We start from the raw sequence: 14,919 nt of genomic DNA, 5'->3' as shown, positions 1-14,919 counted from the left end.
GCCAAAGAACTAAATAGACATTTCTCCAAAGAAGACATACGGATGGCTAACAAACACATGAAAAGATGCTCAACATCACTCATTATTAGAGAAATGCAAATCAAAACCACAATGAGGTACCACTTCACACCAGTCAGAATGGCTGCGATCCAAAAATCTGCAAGCAATAAATGCTGGAGAGGGTGTGGAGAAAAGGGAACCCTCCTACACTGTTGGTGGGAATGCAAACTAGTACAGCCACTATGGAGAACAGTGTGGAGATTCCTTAAAAAATTGCAAATAGAACTCCCTTATGACCCAGCAATCCCACTTCTGGGCATACACACCGAGGAAACCAGAATTGAAAGAGACACATGTACCCCAATGTTCATCGCAGCACTGTTTATAATAGCCAGGACATGGAAACAACCTAGATGTCCATCAGCAGATGAATGGATAAGAAAGCTGTGGTACATATACACAATGGAGTATTACTCAGCCGTTAAAAAGAATTCATTTGAATCAGTTCTGATGAGATGGATGAAACTGGAGCCGATTATACAGAGTGAAGTAAGCCAGAAAGAAAAACACCAATACAGTATACTAACACATATATATGGAATTTAGGAAGATGGCAATGACGACCCTGTATGCAAGTCAGGAAAAAAGACACAGATGGGTATAACGGACTTTTGGTCTCAGAGGGAGAGGGAGAGGGTGGGATGATTTGGGAGAATGGGAATTCTAACATGTATACTATCATGTAAGAATTGAATCGCCAGTCCATGTCTGACGTAGGGTGCAGCATGCTTGGGGCTGGTACATGGGGATGACCCAGAGAGATGTTGTGGGGAGGGAGGTGGGAGGGGGGGTCATGTTTGGGAACGCATGTAAGAATTAAAGATTTTAAAATTTAAAAAAAAAAAATAAAATTTAAAAAAAAAAAAAAAAAAAAAAAAAAAAAAAAAAAAATAAAATTGCAGTGCCCCATCAAGCACTCCCAGTCTTCCTGGTCCTGTTTTATTTTTTAACACAGCATATTTTACTTATATATTATGTCTACTGCTTCACTGAATGTGTCCTGCCACCAGACTGTATCATAAAATGAGAATTTTTATCCAAGTTTCTCCCTGATGTAGCCCAAGTGCATAGAAAAATGTCAAGCATGTGGTAAGCACTCAGTTAAAGATGTTTTAGAATGAATCAATGAGTCAGTAAATGTGTACTTGCTCCTTCCAGACATCATGCGAAAGAAAGGCTTTACATTCATCATCACTTTTAGCCTCATAATACTCTTGGAAGGTATGTGTTATTGATCGTCACTGAACAAACAAGGAAACTAAAACCCAGAAAGGTTAAGTAACTTATCCAAGGTCACACAGCCAGTGGAGCCCGGCTCCATTCGGTGTCATGGTGCCTGTTCTCAAACCATACCTTTGGGTCTGAGGCCTTTAGTCCCAACCCTGTTGATTTATTCTGCTGCTCAAGAGTTCTTAACTCCCTTCTCTCTCTCTCTGTCTCTCTTTTTTATCTTTTTGTGATGAGGCTGCATATGTTGACACGTTGCCATCTCTTCACTGGCATTTTTAACTATTCTTGAACACCCTGCATGTCAAGAGAGGAAAGACCCATATGTATTCTGGATAGCTCAAGACTTCTGGGAAGCTGAAAGCTGGGTAAAGGATAACCAAAAATGCCTTAGAGTCTTTAACATTCTTTGAGTTAGTGAATTCCTCAGATGCTATGAAAACTAATGAAATAATATCCATAAATCCCCTCAGTGGAGCTAGGAAGAGCCAGAAATACTCAGTCTCCAGAAGCCTAGCATGTAGATCTTTCTGAATATAGCATCCCATTTACTGATGGAGGCTTTTAAGCACACCCTAGAGTTAGGTTACCTTGGTTTTAGGAGATTTATCACGGAACCTGGGCCTATCTCACCTGGTCTTGGACACAAATGCTGATGCTAATGGCCTTCTCTAGTTGGATATTACTGTTGTGTTAGGAGAATAGTAAAAGGCCAGAAAACACCTTCTCAGTCATCACTGTTCCTCAGCAAAATGTCACCACCAGGGCCGGAGCCTGGGATGCTACGTCCCATCACCAGACATAAGAACAGACTGACATCAGTGAAAGGGTGGGAGAAGGAACCCCAGCCCTCCCTGTCTGGGCCCTGATCTGATCACATGCATGTTCCTCTATTGGTCATTCTTCTCTAAGTGCACACTCCCCGTCTCCCATTGAACACAGCAGAGCTCTTAGGATATTCCCTCTGCTTCTTTCCATCTCTACTGCAGAAATGACAGACTCCTGCATATTGACTGGACTCTTTCTCGTGTAGCATCTATGGGTCAGCCAGGGAAATGTCCTCTGCCAGAAGCAGTCACTCCAGAATACATACCCCAAGACCCTGCCTCCTGCATGTCAAATTGGTTTAACACTACCATCCCCTGAGCATTGAGGCAAAAGAGCAATGGGAGGTAGATAATGTTTTCAACCCTGACTCCAGTGCACACCAGCTATGCGACCTTGGGCAGATAACCTGGCCTTTGTGACGGTCCTCATTTGTAGGACAAGAACATTCATAATCATTGTACTGTGCTGGTGTGAGGATTAGAATTCACAGGTGTAACATTCTTGGCAGTCAAATAGGCTGTAAACAAACAAATACCAGAGCTCTTTAAAATCTATATAATTTTATTTATATTCTTTATATTCTATTAATATATGATAAATACCAAAATTGTTATAGTCTAAATCACTGTCCACTTTATTTCTTGATCTTATTTTAACAACCTGAGAATTTTAAAGTCCTGAAAATCCAAATAAATTTCTGGACTAAAATTATTTTTATTGTAGCTAAAGATGCTGGTTACAAGGGTTTGACTGCTAATGGGTTGGTGTAACCTGGTTTGGAGATACATCACCAGAAACCCTCCCCCAAAGCAGATTCAAATGACTCCCAAAGTCATGAATTTCCCCCACTGAGCTAACATCTTTGAAGCTATTACAATGTCTAGCCTTATTCTGGCCACTCAGGACACTAAAGAAGTAATATCTGGCTCCTGGACAATGAGCAGGATAGAATAAAAAATGAAATCATAGCAGTGTTTGGGCAGAGGTAAAAATTTTAGTTGTTCCAACCCAGGAAACTCTTACAATGATGGCTCTGTTGTTACCAGCAGCCTTGAATTCATTTGAAAAGGAATCGGGGCTTTTTGGACAACAGGGGGTCAAGCGGGCAAAGTCTGACTCAGAAGCCTGTAGAACTTAGTTTCTCCATCCCCAGATTTAACTCTAGGTCCAAGACAAAGCATTGCTTTCCAGATCTAAATTCCCAGCTGTTTAGGAAGGAAGTGTGAACAAATGTCCGTTCTGACAGGTTTAAAGAGAAAATATTTAATGATAAAGTGCTTTGAGCTCCACAAGAAAGAATGCCGAGGTACACAAATTCACTGCCACTTTGCCACATCACCAACTTTGGGCTTATCAATGCATACCTTGGAGACAGAAATCTAAACCAAAAGATCACTTGTTTGGAACTGCAGAATGCACTGGATTCAATGTATATGTCAGCACAGATCTAGCACCGCAAGCTTGCCTTCCCAGCTGTCTGGGTGGCCCTAGCGAAGGACCTGCATTCCTGTGGTCACAGGGTCAGGTTCCCTTTGGCACCGTAGCCACTCCAGGTCTTCATGTTGCTGGAGGCATGACCTGGCCGTGCCTCACTTCATCTCTGAGCCACACGCTGCTCCCCACTGCTCAGGGCTTCCACACTGCTTTTGCAGAATCGCATTTGTACCCAAAGCTATGCGGCCTAGAGGGGCAGGGGAGTTAATGCCTCCCAGGAGCAAGCGTGAAAGTCCCATGGACTGATCCTGGATGGGAGCGTGATATAAAGTCTTCTTTCTTTCTCCCTGTGGAAGCACTGGTGGGAACTGAATAACTTCATACATCGTCTCCTACAAAACCACCATCAGTTCCTTAGAGCAATTTCCAATATTTTTCTCTGCCTCCTTTCTTGCTTCATTTCTCTCTATCCTCCCTTCTGCTTCCCTGGGACTGCATTTGCCAATAAAGTATCAATCTATGAGCTTTTGCCTCCGGCTCTGTATTTTTAGGAAACATGGGTGAAGAAAATTATCCCTGCAGTTGACCTCAGAGTGATTCTGTTTGAAGCCTTTCATTTTATTGAAGAGAAAACTGAAACTTGATGGGGCAGAAATAAAGTAAATTACTCAAACCACTTTTCTCCAGGCTTTAGGTTCAGTGTTCTTTAAGTATCATACACACACACACACACACACATGCATATATATCCAGATACACATTTACATGCATATATACACATACATGCTTGTATTTATAACCATATATACATATACATATAAATCATTTATATATATATATGTGGGCTTCCTAGGTGATGCTAATGGTAAAGAACCCATCTGGCCATGCAGGAGACATAAGAGTTGCTGGTTCAATCCCTCATTCAGGAAGACTCCCCTGGAGAAGGGTATGGCAACCCACTCCAGTTTTCTTGCCTGGAGAAGCCCCGTGGACAGAGGAGCCTGGCGGGCTACAGTACATAGGGTCACAAAGAGTCAGACACAACTGAAGCAACTTAACGTGCGTGGGCGCGCACACACAGAAACATACACACACATATAAAATCTTATTTATGTGCCTTTTCTCCCATTGTCAGAAATAGCAGACAAGATCTACAATCTCTTCAACGGCTATACCAGCGGGAAGGAGCAGCAGACGGCCTACAACACGCTCCTGGATCTGGGCTCCCCCACTCTCCATCGAGTCCTCTACCACTATAACCAGCACTACGAGAGTTTCGGAGAATTCACCTGGCGGTGTGAGGATGAACTGGGCCCCAGGTAATCAATAAACTTCGTCGTCTCTTTTATAGACCTCAGCTCTTGGAAACTTCGTACCTCTTGCACCATAATACTGCCTTCATGAATTTGCAGATATCCTGGATGAGCTTAGGTGCCTGGAGAAGTAGGTCCTGTGCTTCTAGGCAGCTCAGTTCATACAGATTCATTATGGATAAGCTGTATGAAGGAGTCAAGTTATGAATGCATTTCCTGAGCTCTGAAAAAAACCTTTGCCCTTGAGCTGTTTTACCCCTTATCATGCTGATTCAGCATTCCAAAGGCTAAACTGTAAGAGCCAAAAGCTTAGTCTTTTGAAAGAAAATTAGAAATTTTATTGAAGGGGTTATCCAAAAAATTTATTGTATATGAACTTTGCATGTGTTATATGCATATACAGCTTTATTTTTTAAATTAATTGATCAGCTAATTGTTATTTTTGGCTGCCCTGGATCTTCGTTGCTTTGAGAGGGCTTTCTCATGTTGCAGAGAGCAGAGACTATTCTTCCTTGCAGTGCGTGAGCTTCTCATCGCGGTGGCTTCTTTTGTGGTGGAGCACGGGCTCTAGGCGCACGCGCTTCAGTAGTTGTGGCACAAGGACTTAGATGCCCCGTGACACGTGGGATCTTCCTGGACCAGGGATCCAGCTGGTGCCCCCTGCATTGGCAGGCGGATTCTTAACCACTGGACCACCAGGGTAGTCCATACAGGTATATTTTGAGCTAAATTCTGTGTTCTCTTGAAAGGCAGAGTAGGGATAGCCAGTGACCCACCTTGGCATCTAACTTGGCCAAAGTTAGGATAATGTAGTGTTTGTCAACTTACCATGACCCCAAGGCTACAACTTCCTCAATGCCTCTGCTTTTAGGTTATATAACTCAGAGATAAGTTATATATACCAAATCAGATTGATTATATTCTTTGCAGCCAGAGATGGAGAAGCTCTATACAGTCAGCAAAACAAGATCTGGAGCTGACTGTAGCTCAGATCATCAGCCCCTTATTGCAAAATTCAGGCATAAATTGAAAAAAATAGGGAAAACCACTAGGCCATTCAGGCATGACCTAAGTCAGATCCTTTGTGATTTTACAGTAGAGGTGACACATAGATTCAAGGGATTAGATCTGGTAGACAGAGTGCCTAAAGAACTATGGATGAAGGGTCACAACATTGTATAGGAGGCGGTGACCAAACCCATCTCAAAGAAAAAGAAATGCAAGGCAAAGTGGTGTCTGAGGAGGCCTTCCAGATAGCTGAGAAAAGAAGAGAAGGGAAAGGAGAAAGGGAAAGATATACCCACTGAATGCAGAGTTCCAGAGAATAGCAAGTGGAGATAAGAAAGCCTTCTTATGTGAACAGTGCAAAGAAATGGAGGAATACAATAGAAAGGGAAAATCTAGAGATCTCTTCAAGAAAATTGGAAATACCAAAGGAACTTTTCATACAAGGATAGGCACAATATAGGATAGAAACAGAAAGGACCTAACAGAAGCAAAGGAGATTAAGAAGAGGTGGCGAAAAAAAAAAAAAAAAAAAAGAAGAGGTGGCAAGAATACACAGAAGAACTATAAAAAAAAGGTCTTAGATAACCAAGATAGTGTGGTCACTCACCTAGAGCCCAACATCCTGGAGTGTGAAGTCAAGTGGGCCTTAGGAAGCATTACTACAAACAAAGCTAGTGGAGGTAATGGAATTCCAGCTAAGTTATTTAAAATCCTGAAAGGTAATGCTATTAAAGTGCTGCACTCAGTATGTCAGCAAATTTGGAAAACTCAGCAGTGGCCACGGGACTGGTAAAGGTCAGTTTTCATTCCAATCCCAAAGAAAGGCAATGCCAGAGAATGTTCAAACTACTGCACAATCGTACTCATCTCACATGCTAGGAAGGTAATTCTCAAAATTCTCCAAGTGAGGCTTCAATAGCATGTGAACTCAGAACTTCCAGATGTACAAGCTGGATTTTAAAAAGGCAGGGGAACCAGAGATCAAATTGCCAACATCTGCTGGATCATAGAAAATGCAAAGGAATTCCAGGAAAGCATCTCGACTTCTGCTTCATTGACTATGCTAAAGCCTTTGACTGTGTGGATCATAGCAAACTGGAAAATTCTGAAAGAAATGCGAATGCCAGAGCACCTTACCTGTCTCCTGTGAAACCTTTATGCAGAAGCAACTGTTAGAACTGGACTTGGAACAATGAACTGGTTCCTAATTGGGAAAGGATTACGTCAAGGCTGTATATTGTCACCTTGCTTATTTAACTTCTATGCAGAGTACATCATGTGAAATGCCAAGCTGAATGACTTATAAGCTGGAACCAAGATTGCTGGAAGAAATATCAACAACCTTAGATATATAGATGATACCACTCTAATAGCAAAAAGCAAAGAGGATCTAAAGAGCCTCTTGATGAGGATGAAAGAGGAGAGTGAAAAGCCAGCTTAAAACTCAACATTCAAAAAACTAAGATCATGACATCCAGTCCCATCATTTCATGCAAATGGATGGGGATTGTGGAAACAGTGACAAATTTTATTTTCTTGGGCTCCAAAATCACTGTGGATGATGACTGCAACTATGAAATTAAAAGATGCCTGCTCCTTGAAAGGAAAGCTATGACAAACCTAGATGGCATATTGAAAAGCAGAGATACCACTTTGCTAGCAAAGCTCCAAATAGTCAAAGCTATGGTTTTTCCAGTAGTCATGTATGTATGTGAGAGTTGGACCATAGTCATGTATGGATGTGAGAGTTAAACTGTGATGAAGACTGAGTGCTGAAGAATTAATGCTTCTGAACTGTGGTGCTGGAGAAGACTCTTGAGAGACCCTTGGACAGCAAGGAGATCAAACCAGTCAATCCTAAAGGAAATCAACCCTGGATATTTATTGAAGGGCTGATGCTGAAGCTCCAATATTTTGGCTACCTGATGCCGACTTATTGGAAAAGACCTTGATGCTGGGATTGAGGTCAGGAGAAGAGGGTGATAGAGGATGAGATGGTTGGATGGCATCACCAACTCAATGGACATTAATTTGAGCAAACTCCGGGAAATAGTGATGGACAGGGAAGCCTGGCATGCTGCAGTCCATGGGGTCGCAAAGAGTTAGACAGAATTTAGCGACTGAACAAAAACAACAGCAACGCAGATAGAGTTCTTGGAAAGAGAGGAGTGGGAGGAATGTGTAGAGAGTCCCCTTTCATCCGTTCCATTCATCATGGCTGTGTACTGCTGCTCTGAGAAGAGAAGATTCCCCTGGCAATAGTGGAATTTTCAGATAGACACATGAAGAGGCTTTTCGTGTAGAATGTTGGTACTTATATGTTCCCAAACTATGTAGGAGTTCATAAACGAACAAAAATAAGGCAAGGAGGGAAAGAAGGAGGGGAGAGGGGAGGAAGAGAAAGAAAAAGAGGAGAAAATAAATGAAGAAAATCAACATAGTAGTATCCTCTGGCACTCAGAATTCTTGCTCCTCTGCCAAAGAGATGAACAAAGATATCACCCAGAGGTCATCCCAACCATCTGACCTCTCATCAGACTGAAGGGTGACTCGGCCTCAGGGTGCCTCTTGTGACCTGAAATTATAAACTCTCTTGGGAGACCCTCATGTAAGACATCTGTCCTCCACCACCTATTCTCTTACTTTTGAAGGAAGGAGAGAATTTAGGATTATCTTCCTAAAATAAAATGATTTTATATGTAAGATCAGGAAGAATCTTTTGGCATTCCATAAATTATTTCCTGAAATTTATGAAGGTTGATAGTCCTTGGGCAAACAGATGCCATGGCTATGGATGGGAGGCAGAGAGAACTATATCAGGGCCTTTTAACTTGTTTTGTCTCAGTTTTGGTAAAAAGCAAACCCTGGGTTAGAAAGTAGATACATATTAAGAAATATCTTCCCTGTTCCATACCTTACCCTTACTCCTGCCCTCATTATTACTCATAATGAGTATCATCCCTTCTCTCCAGCTCTGTCCCCTTTCCCTCTGTGCTCGCTGCTTTCCTTTCGATTTCCTGCTCCCTGCCTCCTTCCCTCTGACATTTATGGAGTGTGCATATATGCAGTTCTTTGTCAGGAAACGTAAATGTCACAATTTGAATAGCACTAACCCTGCATGCATCATCTCAATGGAAGGCAGTATGGATCGCTTTTAAAATTTCTCTCTTGTAACTCAAGAGTCAGAAGGAAAATTGGTTAATGAAAGTGAGCAGGGGAAAAAAACGTGGATCTCACTGTAAAGTAAGGCCTGCTGCTGACTTGACACTCTTCTCAAAACTCTCTTCCCAGAAGAGTCTCTCACGTGTAATATTGGGATTTCAAGGCTATATATTAGGGGGAAATTATAGTTTCATTATTTCATGGAAAATAAAGCTTTATTTTTCAGTGTCATGGATCTGAGGGAGAACCACAAGAAACAAGTCTCTTGCCTTGAGCTGCATCAACCCACTTTGGAGTTAGCTATGAGAGTGAATAGAAAAGCGTTGGTGGGTACATGCATCCTGCAAGCAAGGAGAAAGGATTGGTTCAGTTCAATCCAGTTGCATCCAAATTCATGGAGGCCTCCTGAGAGTTGAACTATGTTGAGGAACAGCATTTGTTGCCTCGCTCTTAAGAAAGAAGAAAGCTGCAGGCTCTGAGATAGTCAAGGGAGACCCAAATTAAATATTTTCTGTTTTTAAGCGGGCGCTAATAATTGCCACAAAACTCCATAGGCTAATTGAATCCATTTGTTTGAGAGGATAGCTGGGATGTGTTCCTTTATCCATCTCTTCAAGATGATGCAGAGGCAGAGGCTGCCCTTCGCTCTTCCTTCCCGCGCCCTTCATCCACCTCCCAAGAATGTGTCAGCAGCTAATGACATGCAGCAGGGCAGATTAAGAGGAAGGCCACCAAAGACCCTATTGCTGATGGCTTTTGGAAAGGCTGCTTAGCCAAACGGCAGAGGCTGATGGGCAGAGGAGAGACAATCTGAATAAGATGTGACTTAGTGGGCAGAGTGTTTGTTTGATTTTCTCTGACCCACCATTGAAGTGGGAGAAAACGCAACTGGCCCCCGATGACCTCACACTCCGACAGCCCCTTGACTTTGCTGCCACAGCTCAATACCTTACATCCAACATCATCCCCCGCCATCCCTCGCTTGCCCTCCTAGGAATGTGGTGAGCTCACCCCTGTGGTGCTGGAGCCAGGACGGAAGAAGAGGCTTGAAATGAACATGCGTCTTGTTCTTGAGAGCTCATTCGTGTAAACTTCCAGTTTCTGGAAAGAGTTGTGGACTGAATTAGAAAAGAGATGATTCCTCCCATGTAAATACCGCAAGGGGTCCTGCTCCCTGAGCCTTCCAGGCAGATTTTACAGCTTTGACTGGGCTTGTTGGAATAAAAGACTATTCCTTTGTGGGTCTCTGGTCACCCGTGGTTTTTGGAAGAAGGGAAAGAACAGAGCTAAATGAGGGGCACCCCATTCCTTCACTTATTCCTAAGTGTTCAGAGTCAAAGCCAGTGTGGGCTGAAAACTGGTTATCAGGGGGTCCTGTCCCTAACATCAGAAGTGGAGGCCAGGGAGATGCTATATACTGATTAGCAAGATCGTGGTGACAGCCAGCTTCCCCAAGCTACATGCAGGGTCCCACACCCTATTCTTAGCCCTGTGGGATCACTCCTTTCCAGTGTGCATGAACTTGGGAAGACCTTGCCCTCCTCTGTCTGGTTCTCTGGTTCTGGTTTTCTTGGGGATCTGCAACAGCTCAGGTGCTATCTCGTCACCTCCATTTCTTCCTGGTCTTTGGATGGGGGCCTTCTGACTTTGGACGGGGATTACAAAACAGAGCAGGAGCTCACCTGGGGATTAATTAGGTGATGTGTGCTACTGAGAGCCTGCATTTTCCCAAAGAATGGCCCTGTGTCAGTATGCACTGAGGACTTTATTGTTGGCGCCCTTATCACACTATAATTACCTTCAGACAGGCATAATTAGTTACACTTGATATCCCCCGAGTGCAATATATTGGCTGCTTCTACTCAGTTCAGAAATAGCCTTGAAAAGGGAAATATCCAGTCAAACATATTATGTTTGTCATTTAATGATGATAAATTGCTGGCTTTAAAGTAAATTGATCTGACTTGTCTTTTGAAACTGACAACTCTATGATTTCAAGAGGGCATAAATTTCTAAAGTATTAGTCATTTTCTCATTTGTCCTCATTGCGTTTTGTTTCTTCGTTTCATCTCCATGCCCTACTTTGCTCACCCAGCCTTATTAATTAATTATTTCACTCATTCTTTTTTTCCTTAATTATGTTTTTTTTTTTATTGGAGGATAATTGCTTTACAATATCGTGTTGGCGTCTGCCATACATCAACATGAGTCAGCCACATATGCCCCCTCCCTCCTGAACCCCCCTCCCATTTTCCACCCCATCCCCACCCCTCTAGGGCATCATTTCACAGAGCGCTGGGTTGAGCTCCCTGTATCACACAGCCACTTCCCACTTGCTGTCTGTTTTCCATATGGTAATATATATGTTTCCATGCCACTCTCTCATTCGCCCCACCCTCTCCTTCCACCCCCACTCCCATGTCCATAAATGTGTTTTCTAGGTCTGTGTCTCCACTGCTGCCTTGCAAATAGGTTCATCAGTATCATCTTTCTAGATTCCATTAGTAAGCATGCATTGATATACAATATTTGTCTTTCTCTTTTTGACTTGCTTCTCTCTGTATCATAGGTTTTAGGTTCATCCACCTCATTAGGACTGACTGGAATGCATTCCTTTTTTATAGCCGAGTAATATTCCTTTGTGTATAAGTACCACAATTTCTGTATCTATTCATCTGTTGATGGACATTTAGGTTGTGTCTATGTCCTAGCTATTGTAAAAGGTGCTGCTGCAAACATTCACCCATTCTTGACAAGCATTTATGGAAGTTCCCCCTGCCCGCCCACCCCCATTTCTAAGCACTAAACATGGAACAGTAAGCAAAACAGCCTGGGCTCTGCCCTCTTGAAGCGTACTATCTCATACTATTGTCCTTCCTGCCTTCTCGCCTTTCTAACTTAAGCATCCTCTGTGCTTGCTCCATAGGAAAGCTGGCCTCATCCTTTCTCAGCTTGGAGATCTCAGCGGTTGGTGCAACAGACTCCTCCAGGAACCCAAGATAGGCTTGCGACGCAGCTCCCTCAAGTACCTGGGCTGCCGCTACAGCGAGATCAAGCCCTATGGACTTGACTGGTCAGAGCTCAGCCGGGACCTTAGGAAGACGTGCGAGGAGCAGACCCTGAGTATCCCCTACAACGATTACGGGGACAGCAAAGATATCTAGTGCCCTGATGCCAGGGAGTGGCTGCCGAAAGGAAGCAGGAGAGAGGAGGGGAATGTCTGGGTTGGCGTGTGGATTTTTAATATTTTTTAATGGAACTTTCAAACCTCCACAAACAACAGCTAAACTGGGGAGAAGGTGACCCTTGCTCCCTGCAGAGCTTCTTTGGTATCGTGTTCTCCATCTGCGTGGTCAGTAAGCCTGCTAGCCAGGGCTTCAAAAATTTCTCTTTAGGGGGTTACTTTGGGGCTTGTTTTACAGTTAGTTTGTTTTGTTCATTTTTTGTCCAAGAGGTTCATCAGAATGCTCAAGTTCTGCCATGCTTCTCGTGAAAAGGCCACTTGGTTGGTGCAGCTTTGCTGAGTTCCTAAGTCCCATGCAACTAGGGACAGAGAAGAGGCCAGAAAGTTGTTAGAACAGCCTCAGGCCCTACTCTCCTGTGTCCTCTGGAAGCTCTCATGCTGGGAACCTGAGCTCTGCTCACAGAGAACAAGAAAGCTGGGAAGGTGGCTGCTCTGTGGGTCTTGTGATTTTCCCCCCAGGCCTTCCAATTGCTCTCTTCACACCTCAGAGGTGAGCTCAGCCTCCACCGTGGGCTCCCATGGGCCTCCTGGCTTTTTGGGTCCTCTCTTATTTTAAGGAGATCAAACCAGTCAGTCCTAAAGGAAATCAGTCCTGAATATTCATTGGAAAGACTGATGCTGAAGCTGAAGCTCCAATACTTTGGCCACCTGATGCAAAGAGCCAACTCATTGGAAAAGACCCTGGTGGTAGGAAAGATTGAAGGCAGGAGGAGAGGGAGACAACAGAGGATGAGATGGTTGGATGGCATCACCGACTCAATGGACATGAGTTTGAGCAGACTCCAGGAGATGGTAAAGGACAGGGAAGCCTGGTGTGCTGCAGTCCATGGGGTTGCAAGGAGTCAGGCACGACTGAGCTGAATAATACTGAACAATAATAACCTTTTAAGACAGGACTGGAATTAAATCTCCTTCCAGAAGAACTCTGCCCTCTCCTCTTCCAAACAATATGATCTTTAAGAGGCAACATAATGCACCTGTGGAGCAGTCTACCTGGGAGTCTAGTTAACAGTCCACATTCTGGAAAAAAAAAAAAAAAAGTATAGTTTCTTCTTTTAAAAACTCCAGCACCTCCAGGGTGAACTTCTCCAGACCAGCAGTACACATCACACACCTGGAATCTGCGGTGTCCACAGCCTTTATCCTGCACAGATCAGTCCTGGCTGATGCTTGCTTTGGTCAGGTGGGCTCAAGACCTCCATGGCAGTGTTATAATGAACTGAAGTTATTCCCCCTCAAAAAACCCTTCCATCCACTCCCCACACCCCCTTTGCCAGATTTCCTTAATTATGTTGCTGGTTTTGCCAGTCATTTCTCTGGATGATAAGTCCACCATTTTCACCCCCCTCTAGCTGCAGGAGCATGAGCAGTGCCTGTGGAGGTGAGCTCCCCTGACTGCAGGTAAAGATCAAGTCATTGTTTCTGCCCGGTTCCCTGAGTGTTAGCACTGGCATGAATGGGTGCCCAACCAGAGGGAAACATGGCCCCTCAGAAAGTGCTCTGCAGGGTCCTGTGGACCAGCAACGGCCTTAACTGTCCCCACACACACACCTCAGAGGCCTGAACACACACTTTCAGCCACCCTGCCTTTGACCAGGACTCTGCACTTAGAAACACAAGGGAATGGTCAGGAAGGAGACAAGAATCTTTAAAGCCCATTGTTGAACCCTATTGATGTTTTTCTAAATGGTTAGAATGACATGCATGCTAAGTTGCTTCAGTTGTGTCTGACTGTTTGTGATCCCATGGACTGTAGCCTGCCAGGCTCCTCTGTCCATGGGATTTTCCAGGCAAGAATACTGGAGTGGGTTGTGATGCCCTCCTCCAAGGGATCGTCCTGACCTAGGGATGGAATTGACGTCTCTTATGTCTCCTGCATTGGCAGGTGGGTCTAGTGCCACCTGGGAAGCCCAGTTAGAATGACAGAGCTCATTTATTGAGTGCTTACTGTGTGCCAGACACTGCTCTAAGCACTTTACTGACAACAGATTCTCACAGCTACTCTTTCTTACCTGCCTGAGGTACCATATGAATTCAGGCTCTGGACTCCAGAGCACAGGATTATAAGCCCTTACCCTCCTCAGCTCTGCCTTCAGTATTGCCCGGGCCCCACTCTCCTTGGCCCCTGCCTCCTTGGCACAGACGTGCCCGCAGTGTGGTGCAGTGGGAGGGGACACGGCATCCTCACCCTGCAGCTGGGTGCCCTTTGGGACTTCAGGGCGGGTCACAAGTCTTCCTCGCTGGTGCCTGGGAGCAAGCCTGTGACCTCACGCCCCTCTCTTTCCACAGAAAGATGGAGAGGTTTTATATCAAGCTCTGGAATGCACCTCCAGAACAAGGGTTGGCAGAAAACCCTGAGACACCCCTCAAGTGAAACGCCTCAAGGGTCAGTGTCTCACCTTGACCAGACAGGAAGGGGTACAGGCAGCAGAGGGGGGACCCCAACCACTGGGGTGGGGCCTGGGAAGGCCTGGGTTTGCCCCTGCTGCTGTGTCTCGATCCTTTATTCAAGTCTGTGCAGAAAACACAGGGGTTCCTCACAGCCAACGAGAGGCCGTCTGGGCTGCTGCTATCTTGAACTGGGGCAGGGCCAGGGAGCGGCATCAGGACCACCATTCCTTGTTCCTGCCCCTCCTTGTGTGT

At 44.5% G+C, this 14,919-nt stretch overlaps 1 protein-coding gene across 1 annotated transcript in view; it reads left to right on the top strand.

The window, feature by feature from the left end:
• Window positions 1-14,102, top strand: part of ASTN1 (astrotactin 1) — a 368,181-nt gene extending 354,079 nt beyond the window's left edge. The window contains exons 22-23 of the mRNA XM_069546136.1: window positions 4,685-4,868; window positions 11,959-14,102. Of these exons, the coding sequence (XP_069402237.1) occupies window positions 4,685-4,868; window positions 11,959-12,196 (422 nt within the window). The 3' untranslated portion in view covers window positions 12,197-14,102. The remainder of the gene's footprint in view (window positions 1-4,684; window positions 4,869-11,958) is intronic.
• Window positions 14,103-14,919: the final 817 nt, after the last annotated feature.

This window comes from Ovis canadensis, chromosome 12, assembly GCF_042477335.2.
Source record: "Ovis canadensis isolate MfBH-ARS-UI-01 breed Bighorn chromosome 12, ARS-UI_OviCan_v2, whole genome shotgun sequence".
In the NCBI taxonomy this organism is placed as follows: domain Eukaryota; kingdom Metazoa; phylum Chordata; class Mammalia; order Artiodactyla; family Bovidae; genus Ovis; species Ovis canadensis.
The sequence above is the reverse complement of the archived record's forward strand: the minus strand, read 5'-3'. Positions and strand labels throughout refer to the sequence as shown.